This window comes from Eutrigla gurnardus (genome assembly GCF_963514095.1).
Source record: "Eutrigla gurnardus genome assembly, chromosome: 24".
Taxonomy (NCBI): Eukaryota; Metazoa; Chordata; class Actinopteri; order Perciformes; family Triglidae; genus Eutrigla; species Eutrigla gurnardus.
Window position 1 is genome coordinate 2038675 of NC_139935.1, and position 20541 is coordinate 2059215.

General features: G+C 47.7%; 1 protein-coding gene across 2 annotated transcripts in view; it reads left to right on the forward strand.

Moving 5' to 3' along the window:
* Nucleotides 1-20541, forward strand: part of ahr2 (aryl hydrocarbon receptor 2) — a 29315-nt gene that overhangs the window by 796 nt on the left and 7978 nt on the right. For both annotated transcript variants that reach the window (XM_084004117.1, XM_084004118.1), the window contains exon 2: nt 3386-3573. In XM_084004117.1, coding sequence (XP_083860243.1) covers nt 3386-3573 — 188 coding nt within the window. The remainder of the gene's footprint in view (nt 1-3385; nt 3574-20541) is intronic.

The following is a 20541-nucleotide window of genomic DNA, read 5'->3' on the forward strand; positions in this document are numbered from 1 at the left end:
AAACTGAAAAGACAAAATAAAGGTAGACCTAAAAACAAAACCCCATCCTACCAGCCATTAACGGCCCATTAACAAATTGTTTCGCTGGCTTTTCTGGCTGGCTGCAGTTTATTTGGCTACAGACTTTTAAGTTATTCGCCAAAAATACCAGGTGATTCACATGTTCAGACATGATCGGGGACGTCAGTGCCGACTGTTCGGCGGGGTTTGTTTGGCTATTTAAGCCCAAGTTATGCTTCCGCGTCGACACAACGCAAGGGCCTGACCGTGCACCTCCCAAAAATCCTAGACACGCGTCGAGGCGACGCAACACCAACGCAACACCAACGCAGCGGCATTGGCTGTGATTGGTCCGCTAACTACATCCGCTGGAGACCGCTATCCGGTTTCCACTCATAAACACCCGCCATTTAAACTTTAAAAGGCTACTTTTTATTGTTTTCACCTCGTTTTATTGTCGCTTTTGCACAAAGAAACAAAACACCAAGTTCTGAAAAATTGTGGACGTTTAAAGCCGGAAGGTAAACAAATAGGCTATACGAGGCTAACGACGATATACGTCAAGAGTCTCGGTCGGTTCGCTCAGTCTTTACAAAAAACATAGCGCCCTCTACCGGTGTGGCATTGAATTGCATTTCGACACGTAAACCCAACGCAGAACCATCGCGGTCTCCCAGCAACTGCGTGGCCGTTGCGTGATCACTTACGCGGAGAAGCATAAACCGAGCCCTTAAGAGTTTACGGTTCTCGGGACGGAGTGGCGAGTGGCGGGCTCCTCGGGGGCTGTTGTCGATGTTGACGCGGCCATTGTTCTGCAAAATTGCCGCAAACCAGGACGCTAACGTCACCTATAGGAGCCCAGATGACCAATGATAGCCTTGCTAATGAGCTCGCGATTCACAACAACTTCACCAGGCGTGAAAAAGCCTGGGAATTGAAAACAACGTTCAAAGCAAAGACATTTACAAAAAAATAATGCCCATAACGGGTTCGAATATTAAGGGCTGCCTAATATTCGTTTGAATATATATATATTTTTTTGATATTTGAATTATATTCGAATAACGAAGTTCGGAGTCAAAGCCCTAAGCTCCGGTGCTGGATCATAACTCCAGCAGTGGAACCGACGCCAACATGGTATTTAGTTGCTTTTGTTCTGCCGAGGTGTCGTTGCTCCGACGGAGGACAAAGTGCCTTTGTGTGAACGCAGGGGAGGGTTGTTGTAAACCCCCACACACACACACACACACACACACACACACACACACACACCCTCAGATTCGGGTGCACGCCCCTCCCAGGGCAGATCCTGTAGATAAAGCGAGGAGCAACAACACTGGCCGTTCATTGTTCTCAGCAGCGAGTCGTGCCGTCAGGAATGCAGCGATACCATCTCGCCTCCATTTCAGATATATATGTCGTGTTCTGGAGTATTATTGGAAGCAGATGTCTTATTCGGGGGGGGGGGGGTCCACATTTTACACATTTACGTTCCTGTTACAGTGCAGCCGTTCAGCCCACGACCTTCACCTCACAGACTCGGGGGGAAGGTCGGGGCGGTGTTGGAGAAAGTGAGGTTGTACTTGAAGTTTGCAGATTGATTTAAATATCGAGCAGGCAGCCACGAGTATGATGTGTTCCCTCTGACAGCGGCTATCTGTAAAATCACACTTCTGGGTTTGTGGTTGAGTTTCAGCAGAATGTTTCACACCAGGCCTGAATTTACAGTCTCGAGTTGTTCTTTCTTTCCTTCCTTAATGTTATTTTGAGCAGCGTGTTGGTGCTTTTTTTTTTTTTTTCTCGTACAGTCCAGAGTTGGTTCTTCCTCTTTTCTGGTTAAACTGTACCCGCTGTGTACATTTTATTAATGAACATGTGTTTTTATTGGTGCAGGAGTACAGAACAGCCTCCAGCCCCGAAGCTGCATAAAGTCTGTTTTAATGAGGGAATTTCCAGGAAACGTATGTTGCTCTGAGCTAAATGACTTTTACTCTGGATCTCGGATCAGATCTGAAGTTCCCAGAGACACGTCCAACAAAAGGAAATCGCTTATTAAATCACCATAAGCTCCCCCTTAGTTGAACTATAATATCATAAATGTGCTTCTCTGGTATTAGAAACGATCATTTGATGACATTTAATTTTTTGGGGCTAAAAGGGAAGTTCTTCTGTCCTCGAGCTACGATTTCCACATTCCTGTAAGTTTGAGGAAGTTTACGTTGCTCCATGTTTCTGCAACTTCAGGCAGCACATTTTCCCACCTGGACGTCTCTGTAACGAGGCGGTCTGCAGGTGCACACACACACACACACACACACACACACACACACACACACACCGAGATGATTGGCCTCACCTGACCTAGAAATCCCCAGCGGAGTCGTCAGCAGCAACATCTGAACCTGATTTAAGTGGAGAGGCAGCAGACGTGCAGCTGCTCGGTGTGAGAACGACCTGTAACTGGAAGGTCACAGGTTCAACTCCCACAACAACCACACTATTTCTGCTCAAGTGCTCTTGAGCAAGACGTGGAAACCACATCTGCTTGGGTTCTTTTTTAAGTTGTTATCGTTTAATCTGCAGAAGACTTTGTAGTTTTATTGATTCATTTTTGGTCTAAAAAAAGACAAAATATAGATACTTTCACCTGAGCAACGGTCAAAATCCCCAAATATTCACAAACTACAGCAGGAAATATTATTGAGGGAATCAAATAGTTCGTTTTTTGTTTTCCGTTGAGTTATCTGGCGAATCATCGTCAGCTTTGTCGTTTATTTGTGTGTCAGATAACGGCAGGTTGCCCTTGAGCAAGGCAACCGGCAGCTGTGTTTACGTGCAATTATCAAGTGAATCTGAAGCAAACTGTACATGAAATGAGATCCGCCAGCCGTTTGTTTCACGTTCTAATTATTATATCCACAATAAAAACATGAATCCGGGAGACGCTGGAACAGCTGATCAGTCACGTGACCTCAGCAATGATTCAGCAAAAACGTCAACTTTAGTTTGATTTTGTTTTTCCTCCAGCTTTGGACTAAATTACTTAAATATAGGATGAACGTTCCAGCTAAGAGCTTTGAGTTGACGACTGTTTCCAACGTTGTTGTTCCAGGGTTTTTGTCCTGAAAAACGACGACCACATAGATGTCCGCTATCAGCTCAGAGATTTATTTCTAAACTTGTTTTCTTCGAGTGGGAAGCAGAAGTAAAGATGACTTGTGATGAGAGACTTGTGTTGAATTGGAAATGAATGGAATCAACTGCAGCAGCAGTTGTATTAATAGCACATGCTGCTGTCAGGAGTTACAAATATACATATTGCTGGTCGTCCAGGAAGGTTGGCTTCTCCTAATCCAGCCCTTGTCCTTCTTCTCTGTGTCCTCAGACCCAAACCGCCACCTCCCGATGGCGCCAAGTCCAACCCGTCCAAACGCCACCGCGACCGGCTCAACGGCGAGCTGGACAAGCTCACCAGCCTGCTGCCCTTCACCGAGGAGGTCAGGGCTCGGCTGGACAAGCTGTCGGTGCTCCGCCTCAGCGTCGGCTACCTGAAGGTCAAGAGCTTCTTCAACGGTCAGTCTGCTGTACCTGCCTCACTGTACTTCCTCACACTAACATGTACATTTGCAGTGGGATGTGTGGAGGAGAAGGTCCTTACTGCTTCCTGCAGACATGCGGGACATTTACAGTAGATACCGAGCAGAAAGTTCAGACAGTTCCTTGGAATAACGTGTCAGAAAGTAGAATAAAGACTCCTGTTTGTTTTGAAATGTTGCTAAGAGCAAAAAGCAGGAGGGATTCTGCTCATCTTCACATTTCTCCATCACAGTAGACTGTTTCTAAGAAGTGAGTGAATTCTGACCTACTTCTGTCAACTTGAAGCCAGCGAGGTTATTCCAGTTTCCAGCTTCCTCAGATTGTTCCGCCGCCGCTAGAAAATAGCTGTGATTGGATCCAGACGGCCTGAGAGACAAGGTTCCTATTTACAGTAAGGGGGGGGGGGCAGCTGAGAGGCTATATCAGTGCATGACTGTGAAATGTGGCCCTTCTGGCTTTCCGTATATTTGAGGCTGACAGGAGGTGTGAAGTGGAAGAGAAGAGGTGAGCTGCTCTGGCTGCAGGCTAGGAAGCTAACGTGCTGCAGGCTAGGAAGCTAACGTGCTACAGGCTAGGAAGCTAACGCGCTGCTGTGTTTTCAGAGTGTGGATGAGCACGAAGGCAACACCAGACGGACGTCTGGTTTGTGGATGTTTCTAGAAACGCCTCGAGGGGGGAAGCACATCCACAGTTGAGTTGGAGAGGAAGTCTCTTATCTGATCATCTTTTTTACGTTTCTATACTGAACTAGGGCGTCATCGTCGTCACCAAGCAATCATCTACTCCATCCTCTTTCTATTTCTCCCTTTATTTTCTTTTTATCCTTTTTCATGGCCCTCCTGGTCAACATGGTAATCAGGTCCCAGAACCAATGGGGAACCCTGGTGAGGAGGTGACAGATCACCAACACTGGAATAATAAAACACTTTATTGGATTGGAACTGAGGCGTTTACTGCTGGAATCAATGGGAGGTTTTGTTCCCAAACTGGGCTGCAAAGTTCGCCAAAACCTTCCGCCACCGGCGAGAGACTGGTGAGTCACCGGCGTTGATGAACGACCCCGGCGACCCCCCACAGACATGTAATAGTCTGGAGTAAAACCTCCTTAATATATGTGTGCATCTGTTCTTGGCTGCAGTGGAGAGGACCAGACAGCAGAGCTCGTTGTGGGGAGGCAGACCGCTCTGGTCCGCTCTTGTCTGGTCACTAGGGCTCAGCTCAAATACGTTAGGGGTCTGGTTCCTGTCATAGTCCAACGTCAGCGGGCGGCAAGGCCGTGGCTTCTCGTGCTTTGGCGAGAATCTTATTATTATTTGAATGTATTTGCAGTTGTGATTGTTCTGATTTGCAGATTGCAAAGAGCTGAAAGTTCCCCGCGTCTCTTGGGTATGAACTGAACGTTCTGAAGGTTTCTAGAACCTTCCTGTTGTTGAGTGAATCTGCTATCTGCACAGCTGTGTTGATCTCATCCTCCTCCTCCTTAATCCCGCCTGTAAAAACCTCCACAGAAAGGTAGGAATGAATCATGGCGGGTTTTTTGGCAGCGTCGCCTCGTAGCCGTGAACTCTCCCTTCTGATTGACGATGTTGTTCCAGGTTGAGAGCCTATTAATCAATAAGGAGAGAACACACACACATACACACTTCGCCCCCCCACCCATGTCTTGGCCGCCTATTCGTCACCCTGCCTCCCACCGAGCCCCACCCATTTCCTGTGGCGGCCCCTGTAGCACCCCGGGGCCCCTTTTCCTTCAACTGTTCAGCCTTTTCCTCCTCGGTTGCTAGTCTGAAGTTCACAGCTCCGTGCCCCCCCCCTGTCTCCCCCCTGTCTCCCCCCCCACCTCAAACAAACGCTGCAGGACTCCAGTTTGTTGTTACAGCAGGGAGGCCTGTTCGCACGGCAGGCCTGCACCGGGACAACCCAGGGCTTTATGCATTCATGAAACTCCCCGACACACACACACACACACACACACACTTAAATCCACCCCTTCTTGCCTGCTTCAAAGGCCTTGCGGAGCATGCATCAGCCTCCATTGAAGTGCATTGTGGTCTGTGTCATTATCCACATTTACGGCTTGTTCTTGACGTCTTCCTAAAGTCCTCGTGACTCTTGCTTTTTTGTCATGTAATGACACGTTTGTCCGTCCACCTTCAGATGAATGCAGAGAGCAACATGTGCTCCGCTGGAACCACTTGTTCCTTTTAATTTCCTGGTTCCTCGTTATCCTCCCTGATGATCTCCTATAATTGCTTCTTCATCATCTGAATCATCTGAAATCGGATATCTGGATGAGACAATGCAAGTGAAATGACTGGTTCAGTTCAGTTCAGTAATGAGGATTATATCATAACTTCTCTTGTGTGTCTCCTCCTTTATCTGCTGCTGTCTGATTGTTGATAATGAATCTCATTTGCATGAGCAGCTTTTGCAAAAATGAAACATGAAAGTTGATCAAGCACTTAAAGATTAAAATAAAAAGCATCAGAGTCAGGAAAGTGGAGATAAAAGAGATAAAAGGACAGGAGGTCTAAATACTAGTGAAAACTATCTAAAGACATCATGTCCCAGCAGCTCCATAAAGTGTAGTTTTACTAGGTGATTTTCAAGGTGCTCAGGTCCAGGTGTCCGTATATTCAGACCCTTTTCTTCCACTCCGATTTATAAAGGTCAGTTTTCTGACAGTCGATGAATCGTTTCAGCTCTTTGTGTTTTTAAAGAGTCTTTTCTGGAGATGCAGAAATAAGAATACTCTTCTTGGAGACTGGAGTGAAAATACTTCTATAAAACACATTAGCTTTGTATAAAACACAACAAAGTGTTGACACTTTGTTGTGTTTTATACAAAGCTAAAGTGTTGACGTTCTGTTGATCCACTTTGCCAGACTTTTAAAGATGATAGACCTTATTCTGTAATGTTTCCAACCTTTGGATCGGGGGAACTGTCTGTCCTGCCTGTGTGGCCTCCCTGGCGTCCGGACGCTGATCCTCAATTAGATTATTCTTCATGAGGAATCCGGACAACCACAAGACCTCCGAGGCTGAGAAAGCCTGCTGTTTGCCAACAAAGACGTGTGTTCTCCCCCGTCACTGCAACACAGGCCAGCTGTCTCTATATCACAAAGTCACATCTCAATCGCTATCTCTATCAATCTATATATCTATGTATATATATATATATATATATATAGCACAGAAACAGATTCTTGAGATCTGCAGATCAAAGCCTCGTTGGTTCATTATGAAGTGTTTTCATCAGACAACAATAACAGACCAGAAGTCGGCTGGTCTGGAGGACCTGCTGGTCCTGGACCAGAGCCAGAAACATGACCATGGCTGCAGGCGTGGTGACATCGTCGAGGCTGATTTACATAAAGGAAACAGGAGTTCAGTAGTTTGGATAACGAGGATATTATAATGATATAATATTGAATCTTCTCTGTGGAGGAAGCTTCCCATTAACGGTGTAGAATGTGGTTTTATCTGATCAGAGATCAGATCTGAGCCGACAGCGGTGGGTTCTTCACACACAAAGACCTTCTCAGTCTCACGTCTGGGGCCGCGGTCAATCCCTCATTGTGACCGGCCAGAGTCTGTCTGATGGCTGGATTTCCCAGCATGCCTCTCAGGGAACAAAGACGACCGGGAGTGCAAAGGCTCATGGGAAGGCCAGGCCTGTGCTGAGTAAAGAGCACTCTGTGTTAACGTCGTCGTCTGGCCTCCGTCTCGCTCTCTCTCCCCGGGCCGCGGGACGGGCAGACGGGCCGATGGGAAACACCCGGGGGTTCGATCCCATGGCCGGCGCTCACAACACCGCCATTGTTCAAAACTGTCTGAACTAGAGCACCCTCGTCTTCAGACACGGATCTGTTTTCACCCTCCACGCCTGTCCGTCGTCCTCCTCGCCCCTTTCTTTCTTCCTCTTTTGTTATCTGCATACATGTTTCATATATATGCACCTGAGGCGCCTTCATGGCTGTGGGATTCTCCGTTTGTTTCCGAGAGAAGAGTCCATGTTGTCTTTATTAGTCCATCTAAACAGCGGTTTGTGATGAGGGTGGTCTGGAAGGATCGGAGGTCTCCTCACATTTCTCCAGCGTGGCTGCTTTCTCTCTGCAGTGAAGTCTTCATTGTGCAGCGATGAGGCCCAGCAGAGGAGCTCTCTGGCTGTGGAGAGCCCTAATTTGTGGTCTTATAATAGCTCGGCTGAACTTCCCTCCTCTGCAGGGCCTCAGGAAGCACACACACACACATGCATGTATACACACTTTTTTCTTTGTTACACATTCTGTATTTTCTTGCACACACACGCCCTTCCCCCCTCGGCCTCCATGCGTTTTCCAGATGTGTTTCCAGTCGGACAGTTTCGGGCCTCAGTCAGCATTCCTAGCAGATTCCCAGTCCTCTATCTGGACCCCGTGACCCCTCCTGACCCCCCCCCCCCAGCTGGACCTCTGACCTGCCTCACGGTCAAGGAGGGAGGTGGGTGTAAAGGTCAGGGGTCACCGTGCTGTAACACAATCCACAGGCAGGAACAACTTGGACTGTGACATGCTCAAAAGCTCCAGAGCCAGCTAGTAAGTGGATTTTTAGTCAAGTAATCCCAAGGTTGAGCATCTGCAGCTGGTTGGGAAGATGTGATGCAGTTCCAAATGCATTTTAATCAATACTTAATCAGCGGATCTGTTAAATCTACACAAAATAAATGTGTAAGTGGACCTTTAGTGGAGTTCATGTGTGTGAAACGAACTGATCTGTTCCATTATTCAGTTCATCATTTAGTCTATAAACTGTTTTTAAAAACAACAGTAAAAGGTGATGTAGTTAACTCACTTGTTTTGTCCAATAAACACTTCAAACTAAAAAAAAAGACATTTTATTGTGATGGAAAACAGTCTTTTTACTGGATAAATGACATAAGCAATCGATTATGTGAATTGCTGGTAACTCATTCAGCATGTGAGCAGCATGCACAATAAAAAGGGCCCCGATTCTATATGACCCTCGGAAACAATAAATGAGTTTGAAGTAAAGCGGCGTGCAGCTGGTCTGCAGGACGCCGTAAATCCGACGACGGGAATCATGGGAGTGTCGCTGTGAACACGCTGTCCCCGCAGGGGCGTCTTTGGCTCTTCTTCCTGCTCTCTGAGTGACATCACAGACAGACCGGGTTGAAGTGGGTTTGGTGGGACCCGCTCTAGGAGGCTCTACGAAGATCTCTGGAGCATCAGGGACTCTTAGAGATGCATGGGGACGGGGTCGGAGGTCGGGAGGGAGATCTGGCGGCTCATAAACATGAAACAAACTTGACTTTGGCCGTCTGCCACGCCGCCTCGGCTCTCCAGCGTCGGCTCAGCAATTATCTTTTTAAATAAACTGTCGCTCCTCTTCTCCTCCTCCCTGAATGAAACGCTCCTTTGAATGCTTCATTCATCATTTCAATGTAGTTAGATATTTGTTTTTCCAAGTCTGGCAATGTTTTTCACATTGTTTTGGGACAAATGATTATTTGAAAATCGTCATTGAAAGAGTTGTTGTGATTTTTTGGGTCCCATTAAAAAGTGTTGAGAAACCAGGAGGAAGCCTCCGGCGGTGTGAGAGTCTGCAGACACATTCCTGCTTCATGCACTGTTCCATTGATTGTGTCACACCGACTCATCCCGAGGAAGAAGATTTAAAGGCAATATTAGTATTATTATAATTATTATTATTGGTCCAACAGAGGACCTTTTAACAAATGACACAATGAGAGAACCACACAACAGAGAAGGAGGGAGGGAAGGTGAAGGAACCATGTGACACATGAGCCAATCAGAGAGCAGAGATGGCCCATTTAATGTCCCGAATCCTGGAGAGGGTCCTGGGATGTGTGATAACGGAGGATTGCAGTCTAGCAGACAGCCGGTCATGTAGAAACCTGCCCAGGTATCCGGGGAAGACCAGAGTCTGGAACAGGCTGATGTGTTTTTTATTATCTCGCCTGCCTTCTTTGCTTTTAATGTGCCGTCATTAAAGTGTTTTCCTTCTACGCCTTCAATGATCGGCTTCAGGGCGGCTTCACGGAGAGTCCGGTTCCTGGATCAGTGACTCGTCTTTTCACTTTCCCAGCACTGCCTTTCCTACGCTGTGACAAAGCGTCGCTTCGAGTCCACCGTGCTTTCATGCTACGCTGGTTGCCTCTCACAGTTTACACAGTTTCCAGTGGATGGCCGTTTCCTAGCAACGCATTTACACATTTCATAAATCTTCACAGGCCGAGACCTGTATATTGATGGTTTAACCTGAACAGGCACAGCCCAATGCTCCCGTTGAACTCTGGGTAATGGAGTCCTCTACAGTCGAGCCACCTCTGTGGCGGCTCCTCTTGTTTAGCTGCGTAACTCTCACGCAGACAACAACTGTAAAACCACCGGCTCTTTAATCTGTGTGTGACTCAGCACTTACTCAGTTCTGTACCCAGGATGCACTGCTTCCCCGACACCGGAGCCGCCTCGGTGCGGGGGAGATGGCGTCGCCGTTGTTTCTGTGGTTTTCTGTTGCACACAGTCTCCACGTTGTTGTTTCACAGATGAACTTTTAATGGAAGAGGAAGTGAGTGACGAAGTGAAATAGTTGAATGAAGAGCAGATCCGGAGTTGAGGCGGATCGGGTCGTGCAGCTTTGCTCCGATGTCAGACGCAGAGCTCCACGTGCTTCTGGGAAACCTGTAGAACTCGTCCACTGATTTCTCCATGCTGTCTGGCAGGAAGTCGTGTTTGTCAGAGGATGCGGGAGGAAGTGCCCGGGGCGAAGTGGTGGTGGGGAGAAAGGTGTCTGCTAACCTCTGACCACAGCCGAGGCCGAGCGGGGCCAAACAGGACCAACGGGGCCCAACAGGACCGGGATCAGCCAGAGGCCGGCGTTGTTGTTCTCTCTAAAGATGCATTCCAGTCTGATTCGAATAGAGAGCAAACGTAGAAGACTCCGAGCTGCTGCAGGAAGTCAGACTATGTGAAGAACCACAGCTTCCTGCAGCGACGGGAAACACAGAGAGAACCGGTCCGATTCTGATGACTTGTTGACCTTCAGTCGTCATCCAGTGACTCACTTCGATCAGAGGAATCCGTCACGTCACAGTTCATCAGAGCTCTGCTGGGAAATATGACATATTCACAGTAGGATGATCGTTACTGATGCTTTCATGTCACTGATGCACCTAAATGCTGCAGCTGGTGAAGGCGGAGCTAATGAAATGACTTTTTATACTCGATAAGAAAATACTTCTTCATAATCATAGTTTATTCATTTATTTGTGTGTTGAATCTGTAATATTATCAAGTTAATGTACATCGAAGTATAAATACATGCAAAATGGTAATACTGGAGTATTTTGAGTACAAGTATCTCAAAAGTCCAGTACTTGAGTAGCCCAAATGTACTCGGTTACTTGCTTCCACTGCTGAACAGCTTCTTCACTAGACTTCACGGAGGAGCCTGAACGCAGACCCCCTATAGGAACCCCCAGGGTCCCCCCACCACAGTGACCCACAAACCCTGTTGGATCCAGACCAGATATGACATGACCTCCTAGTTAAAAACAAAATATTGTGTTTGCAGCGCCGACATTCCCGAGTCAGGATCCCGTTGCTGAGGAACAAGCTGCTTCCTGACCTCACTTCCTGTCCGTCGACCCGGACGTTAGCGTCTCCTCATCGGGGCATCATGTGAGGGACGCGCCCCCCAGCCGAGCGCTCTGATTGGTCGGAGGCGATGGCCGTGATTTGTGTAATTACGGTAACGTTCAGATACCGCCGAGGAGGTTTTAAAATAAACCGTGTTAAAGCTGCTCATTATTATTAAGTAAAGTCGATGTTTTGTTCTGCAGCGTCCAGCGTGGTTCTGTGGTGATGTACAGTCGTGTAAAGGGGAGGAGCTTGTTCATGTTGACTGAGGAAGAGATACTTGAGTTTAGAGTGGCCTTTTATCAGCTGCTCGCCCTTCGTTCATTAACTATGAATAAAACACATCACAGCAGATGAATTCTTTGTCGAGATAAATCGCGTGGCTGTTGTCTACGGACTAATGTGACCTTGAAGCAGGAAGGTCAAAGGTCACCTGGGAGGACGAGCAGCTTTACTGACTGTGATCCATAAAAGTGGGCAGCTGTCGGCGGGCGCCACCACCACCAGTTTTCATGCTTTGTGTTCTCCTCGCGGCCGTAAATGCTGCGTGAAGCAAGCGGCGCTGATGAGTCTGACGTTGACCTTGTGACCTCCACCTGCTACTTCCTGCGCTGCAGAGTGAAAGCTGTGTGGCGTCGGCTGCTGAGGTTGTGGGACGCCTGCACACCCTGCAGCGGCACCGTCGCTGTAATGACAGGGAAGACAGTTTGGTTGGAAAATGACTGGCAGCCCCCTGGCCCGCCCCCTTCTGGCCCCGCCCCCTTCCTCATGAATGAGAGTTTATACAGGCAGCAGGCAAATATGTGTCGCTTTTTAAAAGAAGCAGAAGCTGCAGGGACGCTTCATCTGAAATGAAATGAAAAAGGAATGAATGAAAATGTTTACTCTCTGAAATCAAAGTTATGTAGTTGATATGGATGTGTGGCACCAGGTTTAAGAGAAAGGCCTGCTGGGCCAGCGAGGGAGACTAACTGTCCCCAGACCAGAGAGGTGCGAAGGAAGATGGCGAAGTTTCACGACATTTCACCTCCGAGGTTTTACTTTCAACTTAATCTGGTTCCACTTTGACTTTGACGTCCAGCACTGAATGTTTTCTTATTCATGTCTCCTCGTGTCACGTGATATCGGTCTGCTGCTCTGTCATTGGTCCGTATCCATCTGACTGCGGCGGAGATCTTAGGTGGTTTATTTGTGATTTATTGACGACTTGTTCCCTCTGTGATGCGTCTATCAGGATGATGTGAAACAGCTGGAAGCCTCAGAACTACAACTGATCCGTTGTGTTGATGAATGGCTTCTCCTCCTTTCTGTTGTTTCCTTGACGAGCCGCCATGTTTCTCTCTGGCAGGTTGTTGATCTCCATCCTCGTATTAAAGACAGAACCGGAGACCTTTTATGCATTCAAGGCAGCGTTTCTTCTTCCTCTTCTCCTACTCTGAGCAGAAAGCAAGAAGAAAAAGTCCGGTATCAGAACCGAGACCAGTATCAGAAATGTCTCCGGTGCAGCCGTGAATACTGGATCAGGTGCAGGAACAGGATCCGTGCAACCTGCAGAAGTCATTCAGCCGAGTCGCTGCACAGCTGCAGCATGAATACCTGCAGCCTGTGTGTGTGTGTGTGATGGTTTACAGTAGATAATCCCAGCTGTAGGTGTTGGCGTGTTGCTGCAGGATTCACTGTGACACATCAAAATCAACACACGCATCATCAACGGCCTGAAGCAAATACAAACATGAAACTTTGTTCTTTTCTTTTAGTGCAGAAAGAAAGTCAAACAAGTTCTCAGTCTGTTTTCTGTCTCTTTACTTTGATCGTAACGTAACTTTTAGCATGTTTGTATTGATGTTGCCGGCTGCTTGTCACCTTCAGGTTTTGTGTGAGTCCATCTGAGAAACGGTCTTCGGTGCTGGTCCCGGTCCCGGTACCGGTGGTTCTGTGCAGCGCTGCTGGTCTTGTTTACATACTTGAGCTGCTGCAGATGAAAGCGGAGCCTCCTTCCAGCTGGTTCAGACATGTCGGCGAGCTGGCCCTCCTCGCCGCCGGGCCCCGAGCACCAAAACAATGGCTCCGGTTGTGTAATCCCGCTACGCGCTGCCAAGGCTGCGTTAACCCCTTCAAGTCCTCCAGGAAACCCGGCGCATGTTAAAAATAAACCGCATCAGAATGAACCGAGTGGTTTAAACAGAACCTTCATGCAGGATTCCTCCTTTCGAGAATCAGTAACTCAACATAAAGCCTTGCTCGAGGACACGTCAGCAGGCTTGAAGCAGCAGCATTAAACCCTCTTTAACTAAAAGGTATCATGCGTTTCCTGTCGGGCTTCGTGTGGCAGCAGCTGACGGTGCTCTTGACTCAATATTTTTAGTGTTGAGTATATTTAGGAGCCGCGTCGGCCTCCTCGCCACCGCCGCCGGGCTGCGATGGGAGGCGAGAGATTCCCAGCCCCCCGACGGACAGATCCAGTGTCTGCTATTAGATTTTTAACACCACGGATACTAATTCAAACAGCTGCTTCATGCCAGGTATTTTAATACATCACGCCAGGATTAATCTCTGCTTTCTGCTGCAGTCAGAAATCTAAAGGGATGAACATCTTCCATCATCACCCAGCTGGAGATGAATCACCCAAACGCTGGATCATGAAGGCCAAGAGCAATAAAACAGATCCATCTGCAAGAACATGCATGATAAAGAAAATTACAATCACACCTTTTAAAGTTAACATTGTAATATTAAACACCAATACACTTGGACTTGAATAAGCTCTCTGGAGGATTGTTCTATTAACATCTCAGTCAGCTGACGGTTTTCTAACCAACAGAAGAGAAGATGAAGGAAAACGGAGCCAGGGAGATGCAGAGGGAGGAGGAGTCAGGATGGGGCCAGACAGACAGACAGGCAGACAGACAGGCAGGCAGCACTGGGGTGACATTAGGTCAACTCATGCTGTTGTGGCTCCATCTGGACTTCGCTGCTCCAGGTTCAAGCTTGAACACGGATGTTTTGAACAAACTCTCTCTGTTTGAATCGTATTAGTCGTGATGATGCAACGAGGAAATGCAGCTTCAGTTGGCTCCGGAGGAGGAGAAGAAGAAGACAAAACAAACAACCCACCGTAGTAAATTCCTGCAGTGAAGCGACGGAGGAGGCAGACAACACGGCCGACATCTCCCCGTTCCAGATAATAAGAACTGTGGAGGCAGATCCATCTGATCAGTGTTGGAACCACGAGAGGATGAAGAGTCCTCCAGCTTTACTGAACCAACAGGAAACCTAGAGGATGCTTTTTCCGCTGCGGTTGCCGTGACGTCAGGACGGCAGTTTCGGGTCTCCGAGGAGGAAACGTGGGGCTCCTTTCTTTCCATGCAGAGGCACACACGGAGGCCGGCCCTGAGTTTACGTTGGACGGCTTTTGTTCCTAAACACCGTAAATCCACTTAGGAGGAGAAAATGGATGCCTGATGTCTGTTGCTCAATAATAGTTAGAGAATCAATCAGAGGGACGGCGGCTCCTAGCTTCAGGGTTTTTACTCTGACGTCTGGACTCTGGTACCAGAGTCTGGAGAGCTTTTATTTTGATGTCAGGGTTTAACAGAGTTGATACAGAATCTGTATTTATTTCCAGTCTCAGTGGTACTTGTTATGAATTCCTGTCTGTGTGTCTGTGGTCCCCGTGTAAACATGTAATCTGATTACACCTGTAACCTGATTTCCCTGCAGCTATGTTGGCGTCTCGTGTCCATGTAAACAGGCTGAAATGTGAGCTTCCACTAACCAACCTTTATTTTCTCTTCTCTTTCATGTCCGATGACCCGCTCTCTTCCCTCACACAGGTAAGACCTTTATCATATGTGTCGTCAAATATAGGATGTGTGCTGCAGTGCATTGTGGGAGACGTTTTCTTATCACCAGCAGCGGGCGGTTGCCGTGGCAGCACGAGTCCCAGTTGTGGTTGTACTTTGACTGTGAGTAACATTCCTGCAGACATGCTGGGACAAACCCACCCGACCTGTTGGACGGCATTCAGCCGCCGAGGAGCCGGCGTTAACATACTAACTCTCAGGGCAAACGTCACATTCTGTATTTTCAACATCGTGCAGCAGGAACATTTCAAAATATTTTTATTGTACATTTATGAAATTAAAATAAAGAATATTTCTTTTTTCTTTTTCGGTCCAGTACTTGTCTACGTCTGTAATATATAAATAGTCATTGCACCAAAACTCCAAGGCATAAAACCGATTAAAATGTCAACATGAACCAGAGAGATTTGCTGCTGCAGATTCACCAAAATGAAAAGATGTAAAAAATATCAGATGTGTGTGTGGTGATGCCACAGATCTACTCCATTACTTTACATTTCTCACTTAATGACTCGCTTTGTTCACGAGGAGCTGTGGCTGTTTTTTTTAACTGAACCTTCATCAGTGTCTTCTTTCTGCAGCTGTAATCGGAGTCGGGTGACAACTGATATTTAATAAAAGACAAATATTGTCTCCGTAGATCAGATCTCCATGTAATGCACAGGTGTAGAAACACTGATCTGGAATCAGTCTGCTGCTCCATCCAGCTGTGGTTCTTCCCTCCACACGTCGTCCTCTTCCTCTCTGGGATCTCTTCTGTTAAACTTTGTGCTTCGGGGCAAATTGCTTTTAAAGTGCAATAAATCCTCTCCTCTCCACGCCTTCGTTTACATAATCACACGGGCTCAGTTTCAAGATGTCATTAAGTTTTACCCCGCTCGGGAGGCGTCACATCCTCCAGAATGTCATCTATGTTAGCTGTGTGTGTGTGTGTTTTACCACAGTGGCACCCAAGTGACACCACTTCCGCCTCGTGCCAGCCACAACACATGGCATCATCACCGGAGAGCAGAAATGGGCTGCTTTGAGGCATTTAAAGGTGCAGGAGGAGGCTGTTAACGGAGCTCAAACCAGGAAGCTTAAATTCATCGTTTTCTCAATGAGGTCTGGTGGAGAGGAAACGTATCACTTGGACATGATCAGACACACAGAAAACACATTAGATCAGCACAACTCCTCTGATCAAACTGATAGTGTGTTCCTACACACACACACACACACACCTCTGCCAGGAACAGAGATAGCAGTGTTTTGGGTGTGTGTTCTTACATGCTTTTATCTAGTTTGTGCACACACACACACACACACACACACACAGTTTATAAAAGATCGACCGGTTGTTCTGTTCTAACGTCTTTCGTTCGGTTCCTGAGGTTCTGAGGGAGTGAGACCTCCCCCCCCCTCTGCAGCAGAACTGATCCCTCAGGCCTGAACAGAAGATCTTTGATCCACCCCCCCATTCTCCTCACCTCCCGCTCTCTTGTCTAAATAAACTCTTTACACGCAACTCCACTGGCCGTCTGCCGAGCCTGTCTGCCTGCCGAGAGCGCCTGTCAGTCAGCGATCGGGGTTCCAGGTGGTTTCTGACTGATTTGCTGGTTTTCTCTGGTTTCACGGCTTTAAAGCAGATTCTGTTGATTAATACTGATGCCGATAAGAGCTGATCAAACTGGTTTAAATATTATTTAATATGTGTTTGATTGAGGATTAATGGCTCAGGGACATTCACACAGGATCAAAGTCTGTGTGCAGTGTTCTCTCAATAAGTCATGCTAATAATCTTCCCTGGATTAAAATTACAGCTGCCACCGGTAATAATAACAATGAGTGGACCTCCTCCGGTAACACTTGAGGTTGTCACCACGTTTCTGCATCAAGCCGACGGCAGCAGGGAGGCATGCTGGAGGGAGGTGAAGCAGGGAAACGAAAGGCAAACCATCTGCACTTTCTGGGAACAAGCGTATTATTATTTCTGGAGGTTTCTGCTCCTGAGCTGCAGACCTGGACCCTCTGGGTTCTGGGAGGTTTTACTGGGTCGGAGCTGATGATGTGGTCTTTGGTTTGGTGCTCAGAGGAACGAGTGAGTTCACGGAGGAGAAATCAGAAGCAGACGACGTGCTGATGGGGTCGAACCTGATCATTCAGTTTGTTTCTTAAATGGGTCGTTTTCTCTACCAGGACACGTTAACATTAAGGCTCAGCTGTGTGTGTGTGTGTGTGTGTGTGTGTGTGTGTGTGTGTGTGTGTGTGTGTGTGTGTGTGTGTGTGTGTGTGTGTGTGTGTGTGTGTGTGTGTGTGTGTGTGTGTGTGTGTGTGTGTGTGTGTGTGTGTGTGTGTGTGTACAGCTTGTTAGTGAATGGTTTCCTGTCCTCGATGGCTCCATGGCACGACAGCGATAAGACCACCGGAGCTACATGATGCTGTAACTCCATTACAGATTACTGGCTGTTGCTCGATTTCACCCCTCCTCTTCCTCCCCTTTTTCCTGCCACCTCCTCCCGTCCATCCTCACCTCCTCCCTCCCCTCTCCATTTACCAGATCTCTCGTTTCACCTCCCTGTGCCCCCTTTTCCTTTCCAACACCATCTCCTCCTGTCTCACCTCCCCTCTCCTCCTACTCCTTCTATCTCGTTTCTACTTTACCTCCCTCCTGTTTCCCTCCTGTTTCCATCTCTGTCCTCCTCCCCCCCCATCAGTATCTACTCTATAATAACATTTAGATCAAACCATTTGGCAGCCGTTGTGTGTATCATGGACACACACACACACAATCCCTCCCTCCCTCCCTCCCTCCCTCCCTCCCTCCCTCCCCCCCCTCTCTCTCTCTCTCTCTCCCTCTCTCTCTCTCTCTGGTCTTTTCCTCGCCCGGCCTCCTTCCTCTCCTTTCTCAGCTCAGGATGCCGGGGATTGAAAGTTCGCACGCGAGGCTAACTGTGTGTGTGTGTGTGTGTCGGAAAGAGAGAGTTATTTTTTATTTAAGCAGCAAATTAGCCGTGTTTCCATCAGTTGTCAAGCGAATACAGTTCCTTCCTGATGTTCCTTTCTTTCTTTCTTTCTTTCTTCATGTGTTCATCTCTCACTCGGACATCTATACCATCTTCTTTGTTGCTGGTTTCAGTGTCTTCGTGTTCGCTGGAAGAAAAACGACTTTACAAAAGATGAAACAGGAAGTTTAAATGAGACACATTCTCACTTTAAAGTGAAAGTGGATTTGTGGTGTCTTTGGAGACTACTGAAGTCTTCACTTTCTGACTGATTGGTGTGTGTGTGTGTGTGTGTGTGTGTGTGTGTGTGTGTGTGTGTGTGTGTGTGTGTGTGTGTGTGTGTGTGTGTGTGTGTCAGTGTCAGGGTGTGGTGGGTCGTGTGCAGTATCAGTGGAGGCACCCGAGGGTGACCTGCCGTTAAGATGAGGAGGAATGTAAACGCTGAGACGTCTCCTCCAGACTCGGCCTATCGTAGCGGCATGCCAGGGGTCAGAGGTCAGACGCTGTGGTAGGAAGAGCAGGGTCAGGGCTGGAGCAGGGTGTGTGTGTGTGAAATGGGGCGGAGCAGTGTGTGTGTGTGTGTGAAAGCTTCCATCATATAAACAGGTTATCTTTGACGCCAAGCGTGTGTGTTCACCTGTAGCAGGCGGGACGCCGGCTTGTTTACCGTATCGCTCTGTGGGCTCGCCATTTGGGCGCGGCCATCTGTGAAATACTTTGTGCTTGTGAAAATGAGGCTCCAGACCGCGGAGCAGGAAGTGGCAGTTATGACAATCGCAGGGGGAAATAAAGAGTTTGAGAAACACAATAGACGCCTTCGTGAATAGCAACGCGACGAGTGACGGCTGTGTAAAAGACGTTCAAGGGATTTGTTTAATCGATTCATTTTGTCAGTTTACACATGTGTGTGACATTTGTAAATGTCCGGGTGAAGTGTTGCACTCATAGTCAGGATCACTGCAGCGCCCCCTAATGGACAAATCACAGCAGATTACATGGTCCGCTCAAAGAGCTGGAGGCCCAGTGGAGAAACCCTCGGAGGCTGAACCCCCTCTCCACTTCCTCCCTCTACCTCGGTCCTCGCCACTCAGGCAAGTCCAGACCTGCACACAGACATCAGAGAGAGAGAGAGAGTGTGTCAGGATTCTGATCTCCCGGCAGCCCCCCCCGCCCCCATCCAGCAGTCCAAAGGGATGAGGAACAATGACTCCTTTCAGCTCTCAGGTTTCAAAGTCGACAGAAACCGCAAGTGCTTCGTAGCGGGTGTTTGGAGATGGAGGGATGGTGGGTGGCTTGTGTAGAAAAGAGAGAATCGGGGAGGTGGTTGCTCCAGCCTCAAAACGATTTCATGTACTCTGGTAGGGTCAACAAGGGCACGCCTAGAAAGAAGACCCTTTTATCAGCATATCAGAAAACTCTCTAAAGATTCTCATCAATGAATAATCTCTAGTTTTTCCTCCTTACAAAGTTGTTTGTACTGTGATTGGTAGGAAGAGTAGCCCTATAGGGCACCTTTAGCCTCTTTATATGCCCATTCATTTATTGTCAAACATATATGTTCGCCATATAGCCATAAAAGAAGGGCATCAAGCTCTGTACAGTACCCCTGTTCTTCAGGAGGATTTTATGGGGGTTCTAGCAGTTTGGCCAGCTGTTCCTGATTTAAACGTCAGTGTTGGGGCTAGAGGGGTGAATGTGTGTTTTGCACCACATCATAAACAGAGCCAGGAGTTCCCCAGGGTTCCTACATTGGTCCTCTCAGGATTTATTTAATTTTTCTGATTAATTTGTCTTTCATCCACACTTGCTCTGTCTTTGTCCTCGCGTCCTTTCTCTCTTTGTTTGGCACACTTTACATACTTTTCACATGCTTCTTTCATTTCTTCTCTCCCTTCTTTAATCAGTCTTCGGTCTCACCCGGTTGCTCTCTTGACTAAAATAGCTCATTGTTGCTGCACTGAAACGCTGAACCACTAAACCAGATCGCCTCCGGCTACGAGTGGTGTGTGTATATGAGTGTGTTAGAGGCCCTGATGCAGAGCATGTCCAGACAGACACACACACTCACACACCAAACCACACTAAGGCAACAGTGAAACTGAAGACAAAGATGTACTCTCCGTAAAATTCTTGCCTCTAGTTCTGGGTTACACATCTTTACTCTTATTTGTGAACAGATAGTTTGGTAGCTAATGTTGGCTAAACCTCCGCCGCTGCCACAGCTGGACACGGCCTTCTGAAGCTCCTGGTCTTCCTCACTGGGAGGAGATTTAATGAGATGCTGGAACTGGCTTTAGTGTGTTTAACCAACCCGACCAGTCTGGTTTGGTTTGGTCCGGTTCGGTTTGGTTTGGTCGTCCGCTGGCGTCCTCTTGTCTTTGTAGCACGCTGTTATGGCAAGTCTCAAATTATCCCACTCTTTTATGGCTCAGACCA